Genomic DNA, 18,315 nt, shown 5'->3' with positions numbered 1-18,315 from the left:
TAAAAACCCCAACACAGAGCTGAGTTTTGAGTTTTAGAACATGCTCTGCATGTTGAACTCTGCAGGGCAAAAACTGGTTAAAACTCTTTTGGGAAAGCTTCAGATCTCTTCAAATGCTCCCCATAAGCTATGGCTTCCACATTTCAAACATTCCTTAATAGGGGAGGAGAGCATCAACTCTTGCCTTAGCTGACTGGCAGCTAAAAAAATTTATAAAAATCCTTGGACAGGAGGTTTCTGCTGTGTCTATGTGGGAGGGGAGCAGCACGAGTGCTGGCTTGACAGCAGGGCATTGGGTTCTATTCATATTAAATCTAAACCCACTCCAAAATCTGTAAATTTCTGCACCCGTTTCTACTTTTCTGTTTTTATTTTGAGAGCACAACAGTTGATGTGTAGCTAATTTACTGTCACATTAACTAAACATTTATATTAGCCAACCAGAGCACTCCCAATACACATAAAGGAAACTCCCATTTAAAAATATTAAATTAATAAATTATTTTCAGATACTTCAGCAACATCCTTTGCTTTTGCTGACATCTTGATATAATTTTTTTTTTTAAGTTCATAAAATACACTCTCAGACTTCTAATGGTCATGTAGAAAATAACAACAATGGAAACTACCAAAGGATTACATGGTATCATACAGAAAAATGCTCCCAAGTTTCAAGTGGTGGTGACAACTGGTCTTCCCCAATGCACGAAACTCGGTCCATCTCTGGATACCCACGCTGGCATCCAGGCAGTCAGCACATTCCTTGAACAGGATTTTCTATTTCATAGGTAGAAATAGCTTCTTAGGTGGTGGTGGCAGCGTGAAGGAAGGTGTAAAGAGGTGATCCAACCCATTCCATCTCATCTGTGACAGAGGCAAGGTCTGAGGCCGGTAGCAGCAAGCAGTCAGCAGTCGCTACCAGAACCGTGAGACCTCCACGCTTGTGTTGTGAGTGGTTCATATAAACAGCCCAACGGTTAAACTGCTGATACTTGTTCATCTTCTGCAAAACAAGATAAAGAAATAGGCAGTTATTCCACCAGTCCTCACCTCATGCACACAGAGCACAGAGCAGCACCCAGTGAGGTGGTAACAGTGAGTCTATGACAACTTCATCCCTTCAACAGCATGCTTTCACTGTCTTTATCATTTATCACTACACATTCCATATCACCATTTATCAGATCCTCAGGAAATCACAGAATGGTTTGGGTTGGAAGGGACCTTATAAAGCATCTCATTCCAACTCCATGCCATAGGTAGGGACACCATCCAGATTTCTCCAAGCCCCATACAGCCTGGACTTGTGCACTTCCAGAGATGGGGCATCCATAGCTTCTGCAGTCTCAGGTATGATGGTCATACAATAAAGACATATTGCAAAACAGAAAATCCCAGATCCTCCAAAAATTATCACCATGCAGTTCCAGTATGCCAAAAGCTATGGATTTGGGAAAAAAGCCAGCAAATTGCCATGCAGTGAGCATTTTATCCCAAATAAAATTAGCCAAGCACTTCAAAAATAGTAAAATAGGTGCCTCTAAAAGTGTACAGCTAAATTTAGCTTAGAATACATTTCATTAATATTGGAAGCAATGACTTCTTTATTTTTACATCAAAAGCACAACAGAATTAATGCTAGGCAATTTTATGTTTACTGTAAGTTTGAACTGCAGTACTAATATATATGTTAACTACTGCTTACACATTTTAAAGGGCCAAGATACAATCCTTTTGCATCAGAAATTTTTTAATCTAAACACAGGCTCATTTTGAATCAGACTGAAAGGGAAGGAAATGATCACAACATTCTAATAAAAAAAAGAGTTCACCAGCAAAAGGTACAGAAGATCATATCGGTGCACAGAAATTAAAAGCAAATCAGCAGATAAACAATTAAGTAGAATTTCCCCTGACCTGAAGTTAGCTTTGACACAATATAAGAGCAGTCTTTACTGGAAAATCCTCTCACATTTTGGTCACCCCACAAATGCCATGCTTGGCAGCACTGGCTGCTGCTTCAAACAAGATCATGGAAAATGAACTGGAAGAGACACTGTCAGGCCAAGTTAGGCAGAGAACACAGGTTTCATCAAATGCACTCTCCAGAAGAACAGAAGTTCACTATTATTTTGTTCAATATTTTGAAATTTAATCTCCAAAACTCATCTGCTGAGGCATAAGGCAGCTCAATGCCAGCACACCCAAATACAAATGAGGTAAGTCCACTCCACCAAATCCAAATCATTCATTTTAGACCATCACCCTGATGCCAGCCAAATCACTGGGACACCAGTTAATCAACCCAGGCAGGCAAGAGTTTTTTCACATGTAGCCTGTGAGTGTCCCATTACCGTTTTAAGAGGGGACCGATTTTAAAGAAAAAAAAAATCTACATGCTCTTAAAGTGTCTCAGCTGTACTTTAGGAGATCTTATATGTATATTTATTTACATATACTTTGAGTTTGTTGGTGCCAACATGTTTTTTCTAAGGGGAAGGCATTCTTCTTTGCTTTGAACATGTATGTACATGCACACAGTTATGCATGACATACACAGCCACACATGTGCATACAGCCATACAAACACAACTGTGTATTTAGAGATTAATCCGCTTTCTATCTCCAAGAATGACCCAAGAGATAGCCCAGAACATCTGCGAAGTGCACCCTGCACAGCCCCACTCCCGAGCCAGGTGTTCACCTACCATCCTCTTCACTATCTGCGTCAGGCAACTCTGCTACTCTGGGGCTGGATGGCTGCCGGCCGTGCCACTGAGGCATCCTCGAGGAGACACAGGCCACCGGGTCACTACCGAGAGCAGCTGGTGGAAGTCTAGAGAGGTCACTGTGCAGCATCTTTGACCTCTGCACTGCCACACTATAGTCTGGAGGTTTGAGGTGTGGGTGGTGGGGCGATCCTTCTTTTATGTCGGCTAAAGAAATCCCCATATATCCTGGAGGGGTGGGCGGTGGCTCCCTATACCTATCGTCCTTCTTAGGTGAGGTGACACAGTACACTGGGCACAAGAAATAAGCAATGGAAATGTTAAAGAAGAAAAAGAAAGGAAACAAAATGTTAAAAAATCATGAAATGTTACAATGGCAAAACAGAAACTGATAACAAAATGCAAATGCAGAAACACTGGTTATAATGACAGCAGCAGGTATTTATGCCTTCATTTCGGTTTTCTATTTATTTTAAGAAGCCAGAGTAACGAGAGAATCCATTAACTCCTTAGGTGAGATGTCAATTGAATGGAAAGAGGACTCTAAGCTTGTCTGCATTCAGACTGCAATTAACACCTTTTATTTCAGTCCCTGCTCCTGTGGCCCTGCTACACCAGGGGATGCTTTGGAGCTCTCCGGCAGGATGGAGAGCCAGCACAGCCAAGTCTGCTGCCACTGTTACAGGCTGGGAAACTGAAACAGAAAGAATTAAGGCAATCAGCCCAGAGTTACTTCCCACAGCATGCTGGTGTTTGGCAGCAAGAACTGCTGGTTGACTTCCAACATCCATTTCATCGCTCAAAAGATGTCAGTCACTTAACACAAATGCATTAAAATAAAATATCACTGTATCAACTGATGTGTATAAAGACATGGTTATCTGGCTATGCCATAGGAAGAAAAAAATAGCATCACTTAAAATTGATCCTATGAGGCAGACTGTGTATTGAGCCTGCATTAATTATTTCACATTTTCACAGAGTGAATAATGGCTTATTATCACATCCAAACTTTTGATTTCTTGCTTTTTTTCCCTGGTTTTTGTTTTGCTTTCTTTTACACCCTTATCTTAAACTATGTTCTCTGCTTACAATGAGAAAAAGACAGGAACAGTTATTGGAACAGCCTGTGGAAGTGCTGCATTACACCTTGTGCAGTGAAAAGGCTACAATCAATATTATTTATTTGCAATGTTCATGCCTCATAATTCATCTTCTCCCTTTCGGTCCTGTTCAGCAGTAGTTCAAGTCACAGAGGCTCACAACCCAAAACCTAACTTTTCTTAGGTTGCCTCCCTTTCCTCCCACCCCAGGTCTGGGGCTTATGTGCATGTTAAATTGGGCTTTTTTCCATGGACATGTTGCAACAGGAGAGTTTCAAAGACAGTAATTTTTAAAATCTCTTAGTTAAGTGAATTTGAATTCTTCCTGTGGATATATTTAAAGAGTGCATGTTCATTAGTTTCATTTATTTCAGCAAATGTAATAGTTCCATATTTTAGAAGAATGTGAAGGGATGAAAAATAAAGGAGTATTTCCTATTGTGTTGTAGACTTGTGAGATTCCAGGTTTTGGTATCAGGAGCACAAACTAGTTCATACTTGATGAGCCTCAGCTCATACTTGGGCTGACAGTAAAAACTAAAACCGAATTCAGTCAGGGGTTTAACAGATATACATGGGTACAGGCAGAGATTTATACTATATAGAATGACAGGATTTATTTTCATTTAACTAGCACTGAATGAGGTCTCTAAAAAACCAGGGGAAGTGAAGAGATCTGCTCTTGCTTGAAGGGATAGGGAAGGGCTGGGTCCTCATCTCACCTTCAGTCTTGGTTGGATTTGCAGGAGGAATGACAAGGGTGGGCATGTTCTCCTTCAAAGGAGAAAGATTCAAGCTCCCTAGAGCTAACCTTTAGTCTACTAAGAATAATATGTGCCTTTGTCAAGTTCCAATTCATAATACTTTACACACAGTGAAATAAACTTAAGATATCTTTGGTATACTGTGTGATGGTGAACTGCTAATGGATTTGCATTTGCAAACCTATAATTATACCCATCTGTATCAGATTTTTCCTTGAGCAGACATACTCATGTCCTACTCCAGCACTCTGAGCGCTCCTCACAGCTACATGGTACAGAATGGAAAAAGAATTAAAAGGAAGGTCAATTGCTGTCAACAAAGACAGCATGCACTGAACAGTGAACCTGCCATCTCCTAATACAGCTCAGGTGCTCATGAACAGCTCTGAAAGGGCAAGAGTGAAGGCAGAACACAGGCACAGCAATGAGCTGGGAGCAAATTTTCTGTAAGGCTCCACCATGATTTCTTTTCCAAAGCCAAGAAGGAGGAGCGCATTCCAAGACCTCCGCCCTACATGCAATGTTTATTCAGGCAATTACCTCTGATAACAAACCCCTCCAGCAATCCACTCAGTAATTAAAATGCATTTCAGCTCCTTGCCTCAGTCTTAGAAAGCTTTGTATTCCGTGTTTTATCTTGCTACTAACCCAGTTCCTTTAATTTTGGCTACTGAACTCACAAGCATGGGGGAAGAACATATTGCTTGATAGAACTATGCATATTTCAGAGAACATTTTTCATTTTTTCTCCTTTCATAAGTAGCCAAACAGCAGCCTATTAATCAAATAAATGGCATCTTAAAGTAGCAAAGACAGGAAAGGAATCTGCTTTGCCCTTGAGCTTTCAGAGCCCAAATGATGTGGATGAAAGGTGCCCCAGCTCCAGAGGCAGGTGAGCTCCACACCACTTTGCAGTCATGCTCTTCCCTCTGGGTTCCTGGTAAGTCTATATTATAAGGAGTATGGGATCACTGACCCACATCAGAACATCTACAGTGATGAGTACATCTCCAAAATCATTCAAAAAAGTGAAATAGCTTACTACAGAAAAGAATTGGCCAACATTTTCCTGAAGAGAGTTTTCCTGCAGACCCATGAAGTGATGGGGAAGTGCACTTGTTTATTATCTTGATATTCCTGATGCAAAAGAAAGTGACTTGAAAATACACTTTGTAGTGCTCTGATTACAACCACGTGTGAAGCTTAATTCAACATGCCAGGCAGCCCCAGACCTGTTGATGTCATTTCTTAACAACTTAATATCAAAATGAAAAACAGATGTAGCAGCTTCCATGAGCTGCTGGCTTGTCTTACCTATCAGGCCTTTTTCTGTACTCGACGTAACAGTTTTGTAAGTTGTATCAGCACCTGGTTTAGAGTCCAAAACCTCCATCTGCTCTCCTGTGGAGTTCTCCAGCCCCCTCCGCTTAATTGTCCCATAGTTTGTCTCATAAGTGTCTGACAGGGAGCTGGAAGATGCCCAGCTCTGCCGAGACTGATCGAGCTCCACGCTGGCTTTTGACTGCCTGCTAGCTTTGGAAAAGGCTTCGGAATACAAATAACCCTCCTCAGAGTAACAGTTTGTGGGATCCACTTCAGCTATAGGTCCATCTAGCTGGGTGTGACGGTAAGAACTGAGGAGATCCCAGCTCTTCTGGTTTGGGATATTCTGGAAATTGTCATGAGAACTACTTGAGCATGAAGTCCAGCTTCCCCGGCCACTGTCTGCTGCCTCTACTGTGATGTGCTCATGGGAGATCTCCTCGCTGCTCATGGAAGATGTGAATGCCATCCCTCTGATCAGAGCAGGCCTAGTGATGGACCAGCTATATTGGAAAAAAACAGAAATTGGGGAAAAAAATTGTAAGCTTTTACAATAATAAAATGTACTCAGAGCCAACTCTGGGTTTGTATCAGGTAAACAGTAAGATCAAAGCACAAGGGAGCACTGACAAGAGACAATATTACTCCCAAATCATTATTGCACCCAGCAGCAAGGAAATTATTCCCAAGGGAATAACAAGTTTGCAACATACATTTCCAGGCTGAGACCCAGATCCCTAAAGTCTGGCCCACAGAAGCTCTTTTCTACCAATCACAGCAACAGTGCCTGACAGAAAGGACAGGAGTAAATTACCTCTTACATTTAGTCTGCTGACACCTTTTTCTTTATATTTATAAGCTAAAAGAAAAATAAATATTTAAAATAAAATCCAACCCCTTCACTGGCAGCAACATAAAGTTGTTTAGACAGAGTGGAAGCAACTGAATTTCAAGAACATTTGGAAATATTGGGCATAAGTAACATTTGTGGGAACAATATGGAGGGACAGATTCTGAAAAGCAAAATCAAAAATTTCTTTTTAAAGAAATGTCTGCTGAAAGCTCTAATTGCATAATTAAAGGGGGAAAAATAAAGTCAGGTTTGTATGAATTTAGAATACATGAAGATAGGATTGCTAGACATTATTCAAGTCTTGCAACTATTTCTGGGTGTGTTAATAAATGCATTGGCAGCACAACATTAAAATTCAACACCCTCCCTCGGCAGTTTACTGACAAGTTGTGAAATCCATGAATGTTTCTTAGGTATGTGCAAGCAAGAGGTTTTTATTTCCTTCCTTTTCTATTCTGTAAGTCCTAGGATAAAATCCACTTTCTTCCCTCACAACCCATTGAAACTAAGGAATAAAGCAACAACCAAAAAACATAAACTCAGTGTGTATTATGCCTTCTAGAAATGTAATTATTTTCTTTGATGAAGCACATCTTTGAATTCTCATTTTAATCCTATGAAATAAACTGAATTACAGTAATTTCACTAATACAAGCCGCACCAATTTGACTAAGATTTTGCTCCTAAACCGGAAATGCGGCTAATAAACGGGAGCGGCTAATATGTGAATAATTTTCTGACATTTACAACCGCAGAAGTGCCTGCCAGAGTGCCGACCCGAGCAGCTGCAAAGTCGGCATTTTGCGATTGTTACAAATCGGTACTCTGTTGCACTGCGGGTGGAGCCTGGCTCCCTGCAGGCAGCACGGGGGGCGGGGAGAGAGGCGGGAGAGCTCTCTCCTTCCCTCCTCTGCCGCAGCCCGGGGGAGAGACGGGGGCGTCCCGCGCCGCCATTGCCGCAGCCCGGGGAGGAGAGGGGGGACCCGGGCCAGCCCTGCCGCACCTCTGGGAGGCGGCGGGGGGCTCCATCCCCACCTGCCACCGCGGGAGCAGGGGGGGGCTCCGTCCCTGCCTGCCACCACAGGGCAGCGCCGGGCCGTGGTGACCGAGCCCAGTGGCAGCAGCGGCTGGCCCCCAGTGGCCCCGCTGAGCGGCAGCGCCGGGCTGGGCTACCTGGCCCCATCGGCAGCCCCGAGTGGGCCGAGCCTGCACAGCCCGAGCCGAGCCAGTAAACCCCGCCCTGCCGCCGTTCTGTTACTATTTGGCAACTTTGTTGCACGCAGGTCCTCGCTGCGAATGACAGAGCGGCTTATACTCAGGTGTGGCTTATTTATGGACAAAAAACGAAATATTTGCCAACACCCAGAGATGCGGCTTATACTCAGTGCGGCTTGTATTCGTGAATTTACTGTACTCTTTTCCTTCCATCTCTGGAAGTGTTCAAGGCCAGGTTGGATGGGGTTGGAAGCACCTTGATCCCTGCCCATAGAAGGGGATGATGGATCAAGATGATCTTTAAGGTTCACTGCAACCTAAAGTATTCTATGATTCCATGTGCTGGAAAAATCAGAAATGTAAGGAGCATCTCTCATTTAGCTGAATCCATGACAACTGAGGACAGACCATGCTATCTCAAGATATATTAGGAGATATTACATCCTATGGATCAAGGTGCCATATCTAGCAAGAAAGATCCAAAAACTTCCAGTTCGAAGCATCATTTCAGCACAAATTCTCATTGCACTGAAATAATAAGACCTCTTGCATGGAAACTGTCAGAAAGACAGTGGCAGAAAGCTGCCAGTCTGCCTAAGCAACAAATGATAATTAGAAAAATCCTTACAAATCACATTAGAGCATGTTAAGTGACTGGCACTGCTGACTCAGTGAGAATTGATCATATCCTGTTGTTCTTTTGATGTCTCTCACTGTGGCACTAATTTGCTAAGCATCAACCTGGCTTTTAACAAGCTCCCAGACTCCTACAAGAAATATCCAGCTAAACCCCACCAATGGGAACAAGCTGTTATCTCCCCAAGTAATATTGTAAGCTTCTTATGGAAACAGCAACCAGTGCTCCAGCTTCCAGCAAAAACTTAATAACCAGAGTGGAGTGCACAGCTGTGTCCTGGCCAAAGCTTCCTTACCCCTTCTGACACCAGAACACCAAGCTCCACGAGAACCAGCAGCACCTTACCCCGGGCAGGGTTGGCCGTAATCTGTCAGTGTCTGAGGATGCTCCTTTCTCTCAGCCCCGCCTGAATCCACCACAATGAGGGACTGGGACAAACTCCTCTCGTCCTGCAGTGCTGCTGACATGGAGTCCACAGAGCAGTTGCTCACGATGCTGGACCGGGATGAAATCTCACTGTGACTGGAATCTGAGAAGTTGTCGGATTTAGTGGAAGGTATTAGGGCATAGCCTAAGTACAGGAGAGGAGATGAGAGGAGAACATCTTGATCAGCATATGACAACGAAGTATTGACACACACATTACAGCGAGGATATTTAGAAGAAAACCAACCAAACCTTGTTTGCATACAATCAGTCCACTGAGGATTTTAGGGTACTAAAGCTTCTATCAGCATCTAGCACTGGCTTACTAATACAAGTACAGGGACACCAATAACCCACCCGCAACTCCACTACTCTCCAGAACAGCAGCTTTAACCCATACAACCAGAATCAGCAGCCTAGTGCATCAGTACTGGGCGGGCAAATCAGGTCTTTCCAATTCTGCAAGTGCTGACTCCTTCAGTATAAATGCAGCACACCTCCCACTATCTCTCTGCCATATTGCCATGCAAGACTCAAAAAAAAATTCTGGCAGTGGAGGAGGAGATACTAACTAAGGTAAAAAGACAGCTATTAGCACTCAGGGATTAGCCATATGGTTCATTTCAGTTTTATCATCTGTGCCAAAACTAACAGAGAAGGAAGCAAAGGCAGCAAGTACAACCTTGGCAGGATCTGGACCAGACTCCAGTGCTGTTCCCACGGAAGGGGAACAACTGAAGACCCCACCAGACACAGAGCAAAATGTATAATGTTCTGCGTTTTTGTCTGCTTGGCTCACGCTCAAATAACTTATTTCAGACACAAACAAGGTATACATCCCTATATAACACCTCAACCAAGTTTTTTTCCCTAAATTTCTCCACATGTGCCTTTTAGTGAGACTGCCACATATTTACATTGATTATGTACAGAAGTGAAATGATAAAGTAGTGTAAAAGCCAGTGATACACACAACCTCATACAGAAGACTGATGCCTTTAAGTACATAAACAATATAGAGATGATCCAGTATGGCATATGGAGACACTGGCATGCAGCCATTGAGTATAAAGCTCATCATCTGAGATTTCAAAGCTTAATACTGATTGTTGCTGTAAGATTTTAAGAGCAAATATGAGCAGTAAATATCAATATTATCAAACTATAGAACTGACTCCTAAAAATGTACTTAAGAGCAGCCTTTTTAAGATTAAATTTCAGTTTCCTTTAATTTGGCAATAACTTATATTTCATATTCTTTACATTTTTAAGGGACTCTTTAAATTGACACAACTGTACTGCAGTGAGAAATGTTCTCACAGTGTTTCAACTGTCTGGAGGACAAAGGGGCTCCTCTCCATTAAAGAACTGAACACTATCTGAAAGCTGAGCCATAAAAAAACAGCACATGTGAATGAATAGACTAAATATACGCATTTGCTGGGCTGAAAAGGACAGCAGGTGATGTGACCAATGGAACACACACCAATGCTGGAAGTGAGCATTCCACTGACACTGTATCAGGGACTGCTTAATTAACAGATGTTGCAGAACTTACTGTTTCATTGGCATTTGTGACACACTAAGTAGTAACTGAACTGACACTGTACCTGTTCCTTAATTTTCTAAACTTCACATTATTTTCTTCACTGCACTGTAAGAGTGATTAGCTATAAGGAACTGACACAAACATCTGGAAGGGAAGCACATTAGACATCTTAAACAAGTAAATGGACAACGCTGAAATAACTTAGATAAACTCAGGATATCGGACACGACACGGACATCAGTCTTCCTTCTAAAAATACATTATATAGTCTTCCTCCTTCTTCTAGGCCTTGTGCATAGGCAGTAGGATGTGTATACACTGCTGTTGCTACAGATACTTGCTGTACTCAGACTATCAATGTCCTTGTCCTTTTGGTTTCCACTGCTTTCTAAGGCTTCAGTGGGCTCTGTGTCCCTTTTTGCAGTAAAAGCTGTTCTTTCCCTGGAGAAGCTTCTTTCCCTAAGTCTTCTAAACCGGAATCCCTTTATTTTTGTAGGTTCATGCTCAGCTTCTGCTTTTCTACTCTCTTGCTCTCTGTCCGCCTTTACACTTTTCTCAGGACGCTCTCCAGCTCGGCAGATCATCCAAATTTGCTTTTGTAAATAAGCCCCACCTATTCCATAGCTGCGCTGTCCACTGTTCTTGTTGCTGGTTTCACTGGCCAGTGATGAAGAAGAGCCAGAGAGATTCATCTGACTGCAGTTATCCGACCTTTGGATGTTGCCAACTACAATGAAGTAGACACAGACAGATGTTGATAGATGATGAGATAAATAACAACAAAAATAACATCCAAATTGAGAATCCTTTTTCTTCAATCATATTTGTGTATCACTTGGGTATAGTTCAACAGAAAATGAAATCTAAGATTAAGTGGAATGTGTTCATGCCTAGAATTATGTCTTTCAGTTGCCTGTGAAGCATTTAGTTTTAGATCAATGAGCTGTTAGCACAACACATACAACAAAGCACAGATCACCTAATCAAATGAGATCAGTGCTGAAAGCAAGTTGAATCAATGAAACAATCCCCAAGAAACAAAACATTATTTTCAAAGAATCAGGTAAAAGTTAACAAAAATAACATATTTATAAGCCATGCTCAGTGGAGCAAGATTTGGCAACTCAAGTATTTAAGCTTTTTATACATATGCTGTGTTTAAGTAAAGTAAGTGGCATTCTCCTAAAGGAAACAGGATCTTGTGAAGGCAGAAGTGGATGGACCACCCTGATCTCCCACTGAGAAGGGTGAGAAGATGCAGCAGGTCACCATGCCATGCCATGCCAACACGGTGGCTTTGGGCTATCAGTGAGTGAAAGCAGCACAGAAGGGAGGGAGAGAGGCCTTACGCCATCCAACACCAACCACCCGGGCTGGCTACTGAGTGGTGTTAAGATATTTCAAATGAATTTCCATCCAAGGTTGACTAATGATGAAGTGATGCACGTCTTTTAAGATGAAGACATCAAAAATAAAGAGATTCTCATGGCATCATGAGAGACAGGGACGTATACAAAGCCCTGTGCACAAAAACAAAAAATATGAACAGCGACTCAAGGATTTAGATGGATCCACCACTTCTGCAGGACCTAAACCATCTGTCCTGAAGAAATATGACACCATTCCATCTCCAGCTCTATCTAATCACCTTGTATTCCAGCTACCTTGGGCAAGACCAAAAGTTGTCTCAATAGCTGCAGTTTCGGTTCAACACTGCTGTCTTCAAGAAATCCCCAGGTCTGCAACGCCCATTTATTTAAGTGGCCACCTAAATCTGAACTAGCATGATGGCAGGTGTCAGTACTTCGGATCTATTGGGAATTCTGCCAAAAGCACTCAGGCAGTATTTTAAGAAAACAACTGTTCCCTTTTTTTAAATACTTAGTGACTTAAAGGTCCAAAATATACAAATACATTGAAAAATCATGTCTTTTCATAGAAAGACATGATTCTGTTCTTGACATGAATACTCTAAACAACTATTTCTCTTATGTGTCATTATCAACAAATATTCCTGCCACCACACACTCTGGTTTAGGTTACGGTTCCTGTATAGATCATGCCCCACACATACCTTTGCGTGGGGAGCCCTGAGGAGAAGCAGGTGGGCTGGAGTGTAAAGAAGATGCCATGGACATAGTGTCATCTGTTTGTTTCTTACTACTTACTTCCTCAGACAAGCTTAATGACTTCTGTGGAGAGCCTGTACCTATGAAAACAATGGGATCAGTTATTGCATATTATTCTTCTTTTGAATTACTGATTTCTGTTTAAACTACAAATAAGCACCATATTGAACAATCAGAATATTCAGCAAAGAGAGGAGCAGATGCTCAGAGAATTCTGCATGTGGAGGCAGTCTCCACTTAAATTTAGATCAGCTGTGGCCACTGCTACTGCTGGCACTCATCTGCACTGTGTTGAAACATGCATATCCCCACCACTCTCCAGGAACCACTGCAATGGATACATTCGTTGTGGTTTTGCCAAAGGACTATGTTAAAAAAAAAAAAACAAACGTGTGGAGTATAAACCTTGGAGGGAATCCTTGCTCATAGCATTGTTGGGACTGTGTTAAAAACCATGTGTGTCAGAGCCACCAGGTCAGTTCAAGATCTTCACAAGCAGCTGCTCTCAAATCAACACTCATGGGCACTATCCACAGCATGGCCAGTTTAGCAAAACCAGCGTCCCATCCATGGTTTGGTGTTCCTTACTCACTATTTAACCATCCTGCAGAGGACTCAGTGCTGAGGAGTTATTTCAAGTTTGCAATAACTTGTTAGATCAGCATGGAACACCACACACGAATGAAGAAACACCTCTGAGAAAAGTTTCTGGAACTTGTCAAACTGCACAGGCTTTTCAGAGTAGAACTGAAATAAGTACTAACTGGAACCAGTATTTTACATGTTGTAATATACTGTTTTTCTGAAGCTATTTTAAATGATGTTGATGCCAAATATACTATAAAATAATTTTGTATCAGTTATTCACTGCAGCTAACTTCATTTAATAATCCACAACTGCAGCTTTCAAATGATACAACCATTATGTAAATAGAACAAAAGCTTTTTAATAAAGAATATACAGCTTTGGAACTAGCAAATTTAGAGACAAAAAATTATGTTCGCTAGGAGCAACCAATAATATATGTTGCTCCATTTGACCATAATGTTGTTAAAATTATGTCCCAGAGGTTAAAATGTTAAATGTGTGATTTGTTTCAGTAATTTCACCCAAATGTATTAGACTTCGTGAAGCAAGAGCATATTTGGAGACAGCACCTCACCATTAACTGTTTTAAAGAAAGGTATAAAAGACTGGGCAAATGACTAAGCACGCTGTCTTAAACCCTAGCAATTTGCACCAGCTGTTTTACAATTAATTTATTTCATGAAGCACAGTGGTATTTCACATAAACCACCCAGTTACAAAGAGCTCCTTCCTCCTGTTTACTTACATCTTTAAACCTCCCTAGCCAGGTGAATTGAAGATACTCACTGAATGTGACATGATCCTTTGTCAGTCCCTTTTTCCTGCTGGGGTACAAATTCACGGTTGGGACCTGAAGAACTTGACTCATTCGGTTTTGTTGATGTTGATGGGTTTTTGTGGTTTGGCCAATTGATCTCATGGGCACTGGAGACATTTCAGAGGATTTCCCTCCTCTTCTCTCACCTAAATTCTTTGTCACTGTTAAGGAAAAACTACATATAAATATCTAGCACTTTCAGTTGCAGGATTATTGCAGTATAACCATCTAGACAAAGGAACCACTGTATAAAGAAGACAAATTGCATTTTAAACCATTTCTAGTCCAAACACTACAATCTCATCACACTGAAGACGATGTGTGACACAGCTTTAAAAAAAAGTCCTAAATTATTTTAAGTGCCATAGAGGTACTTAATCAAAAGATCAAAACATTTTGTTTATTTCTACCAAAAGCTTGTATTTTAAATGTTTGCATGCAAGGCGCAATTGCATAACAGCAACTCCTTCAAAATCAGGTGGTTTTGCAACTGGCATCAAATGTTTCACTAGGTGGCAGAAGTGATTTACAGCACAGGCCACTGCTTCAGCTCCTGCTTTAATCGCACAACAATTCACAGACTGAAGTTAAGGCCATCCAATTTCTCCTTATATTCTGTTGGAAAACTCTGGATTGCAGTGCCACTACTGCTCATTCCTACCACATGCAAGGCCAGAAACTTATAACTGAGGTAAGAAATGGGGGAGCTGAGCCCCTGAATGTGGGCAATCCAACCAAGTGCAAAGAGGCATCCCTGGGACAGGTCAGTGCTCTCACTCCACCAGATTTAAAACCACGAGGGGATGGCAGCTCCCTCATGCTACACATCACTCCTCAAATCTTTCTCCCAGCTCTGTAACAAGTATAATCTCAACTGGATCTACTACCTGTGGGTTTTGGGGTTTAGGGCTTTTTCTCTAGTTTTTAAAAATGGTACTTTTAATAATATGCCAATCTACTTTATATTTATTTGTATATCCATTTAAATTTCATTTTCTTTTCTGATGTTCAAGAAAATATGGACATGATTTGCTTAACTACATGAAGTAGAACAGTCAATATATATTCCTATTTTTACTTCCAAATATCTGTGGCTAGCACTGTGAAAATAAGATATTAATTTGTTTTTTTAAAACAAAGAAAAACCAATTGGATAACATTTATGTTTTTTCTTGGGCCTTGTACCTGTCATGACTGCACATAGATCATTCATCAAGAATTCAAACATGAAGGATTTAATATTTTTTAGAAGGGAGATAAATATGGCCACTTCCAGGTTTCTTGCTTCAGTGCTATTTAAAAGTAAATGCTAAATTAAAATTTGCATAAGATGGCATCTTAGAGAATAACAAGGATTTGCATTCTTAATACCGGATAACAGCAAGGACTTAAAATTTTATCTTCAAGATGCTATCTCCTAGACATGCTTTGAACTTACTTCATCAGAGACAAAACAGTATTTGAAGACAAAAAAAGCCTTAAAATGCTGTATTTGGACAAAAGACAAGGAGGAAAAATTATTTTGTTTAGCATAGTCGTTTCTCATCCATTCTGAAAAAAATCTGCCTTTCAAGAAAGTGAAAATTGCTAGAGTATCTAAATAAAACAATTATAATTTCTCATTTCTAAATAAGAATTTACTGAACCATGTAAGACAGCAGGTCAGACAACAGTTTGTTTGACAAGAGCTCAAATTATGAGAGCTGTCCTGCTGTAGTCCACAACTTGTGACTGTCAAGCCATGTCAAACTCATCAGTCAATATTGACCTAACTTCTCAACAATCTTCATTTACTCTATGGTGTAATCCATTGCAGTTTCTATATTGATTTTATCCCTTTATTTCTTGCTGTTCATATGGTAAACACTACTTTTATCCTTCCTAATTCTGTGCAAGGACAGCAGGGCACCAACAGACCTGATGTGCTATTGAATTTCCTGCCAGACTGATGGAAAGACACACAGCTTTAGGAACTAAAGGTCAAAATAAAAAATATCAGAGATGTTTTTTGAGCTCAACAAAAACATGAACACACACGCTGTCTTGCTGAAGCTCTCAGTACACGAACTGACAAAACAACACTTACTACAGTATTGTCTCTTTGGAGGAAAACTTTAAAAGAGTATTTCTAGAGAAGGAACAACTACATTTTTTATAAATGCCATAGATCATGCTGCAGTTCGAGCTCACTGTACTTACAAGTGCTGTATGCAGGCTCACACTGAAGTGACAATATTTGGATCTTTTCTTCGTCTGTCTCTACGCTGAGGTTGGACAGGTACTGCTTCACCTTCCTCGCCATCTGGGCATCCTCGTAGAGCTTCTTTGCATTCAGGAGTGAGCTGCGGCGGGCACGTTTCTTGTGAGCACCTCCCTGCACATCCAGCATGTTCGAGTTCATGCTGCCTTGGCTCAGAGACCTATAAGAGAAAAGATCAAAGCAGTAAAAGTTCAGTTCTCAACAGCAACGAAGAGCTACAGTAGCATAGGCCAAAGCAGATTAATACCAATAATCTTCAGTTAGGGCCAGTGCATGCTGATGCAAATGAGTTAAAAAAGATGAACAGCATTAAAACAACACTTGTCTTAACATATCTAGGTAAATTGAGAGCAGCAATCTGAGTCTAGAACAGGACTCCATATGGAAATGTGGAGCTGGGAAGAACAAGGGGTAGTGCTGCGTGTGGAACTCATTTAACTGGGCTAATGAACTGCAGGCTTGTGCTGCAAGATCCGAAGCTCATGAGAAAAAATAGCCTCAAGTTGTGCCAAGAGAGGTCTAAATTGGACATTAGAAAAACCTTCATGGAAAGGGTTGTCAGGACCTGGAACAGTCAGCCCAGGGCAGTGGTGGGGTCAGCATTCCTGGAAGTGTTCAGAAAACGCACGTTTAAAGCACCTGAGGAGATGGTTTAGTGGTCAACACGGTGGAGGTGTTGGGTTGATGGTTGGATTTCATGATCTGAGGTCTTTTCCAACCTCAACAGCTCTATGAATTCAACTGTAGACTCCAAAACTGCACAAACTTGGTAACTTTGTTGGTTTAAGGAACTGGGTACCCTATGTGCATCAGGCTTACACAGGCTTACACAGAAACTTCTTGCACTTAGCTGTGCACAGAAGTGAGTGACCACTGCAATCATCTTAGAAAACTGATTCAACAAGAAATGGTTAAACAAGGGACAAATTATGTTAAACGTACAAAGTGCATTTGATTATACACTTTACTTCTTTCTTCAATTAACTAAAAACATTCACAGAAGAGCAGCTCATTAAAAAACATATCCCAAAAAAGGTGAGGAAGGCAGTGATGAGATACATATACCCAGGTTCGTACAGACTTGTATCTATGAAAGAGAATGCTCCTCAATACTCCTAATTTTGAGCTCTCAAATCTATCACTAAATGAAGCAAAAATAAATAATACTGTAATTGTTAAAGAATGTGAGTTACTCTCCCTGAGAGTCACTCCTATTCACACTGAAAGAGTGACCTAAGAACTGATCTGGGTACAGTTTAAACAGTCACCTCTGTGTCAACTGCCTGAAGTCCTACAGTCACACCAGTTCTGATGCATTTTTAAATGAATGGAGATCACAGTGTAAGACACATGTAAATTCTAATGGAAAACGTCAAAGTTGTTCAAAACTGGGTTTGTCTGCAGATTTTTAAATATTCAGATGAATATTTTTAAAGCTACCTGAAGAAATTTATCAAAATCTTGTGTGTTTACAGAATCACAAGTGGCAGAATAAACAACATCAGACACAGAAGAGCCATAATGGCCAAAAGAGTCAGAATGAAATGTTGTTAGAGAAAATCCAAGGAATCAAATACACTGAGCTTAGAAAATAAATGCTGGAAAACAGCTGACTGCAATATTTTCAAATATGTTAAATAAATCATTCTGACAGAAAATATAAGCTTAAAAACTGTCAGCAACTTATAGCTTAATTAAATAAAAAGTAATATTATTGGAGATAAGGAGCAGCAAAAGGTATGATGAAGTGTTCACAGCTATTCAAACCAAGGGGACACTCCTGTCTCTTGATGGATAAGGACAAAGTTATTCTACAACCATCAGGAAAGTTATATTTATTTTTAATGATAGAAATATTTTGTTGTTTATGTACACACTGGTTTTTTTCCTTTCAAGTCTGGATTTGAGTTTTTAAGGCAAT

The 18,315-nt window shown here is 40.9% G+C and overlaps 1 protein-coding gene across 13 annotated transcripts in view; it reads right to left on the bottom strand.

Annotated features, from left to right (window-relative positions):
* Positions 1-305: 305 nt before the first annotated feature.
* The window catches only part of RAPGEF6 (Rap guanine nucleotide exchange factor 6), a 129,682-nt gene continuing 111,672 nt past the window's right edge, over positions 306-18,315 (bottom strand). For 6 of the 13 annotated variants that reach the window (XM_033073092.1, XM_033073090.1, XM_033073093.1 and 3 more), the window contains 8 exons: positions 16,334-16,554; positions 14,104-14,295; positions 12,674-12,808; positions 11,213-11,326; positions 8,970-9,195; positions 5,911-6,422; positions 2,709-3,020; positions 306-1,003 (listed from right to left, as the gene is read on the bottom strand). In XM_033073092.1, the coding sequence (XP_032928983.1) occupies positions 978-1,003; positions 2,709-3,020; positions 5,911-6,422; positions 8,970-9,195; positions 11,213-11,326; positions 12,674-12,808; positions 14,104-14,295; positions 16,334-16,554 (1,738 nt within the window). In that variant the 3' untranslated portion in view covers positions 306-977. The remainder of the gene's footprint in view (positions 1,004-2,708; positions 3,021-5,910; positions 6,423-8,969; positions 9,196-11,212; positions 11,327-12,673; positions 12,809-14,103; positions 14,296-16,333; positions 16,555-18,315) is intronic. The other 7 variants (XM_033073095.1, XM_033073097.1, XM_033073096.1 and 4 more) reach the window with 3 other exon arrangements.

Source organism: Catharus ustulatus, chromosome 15 (assembly GCF_009819885.2).
Source record: "Catharus ustulatus isolate bCatUst1 chromosome 15, bCatUst1.pri.v2, whole genome shotgun sequence".
Taxonomy (NCBI): domain Eukaryota; kingdom Metazoa; phylum Chordata; class Aves; order Passeriformes; family Turdidae; genus Catharus; species Catharus ustulatus.
The sequence above is the reverse complement of the archived record's forward strand: the minus strand, read 5'-3'. Positions and strand labels throughout refer to the sequence as shown.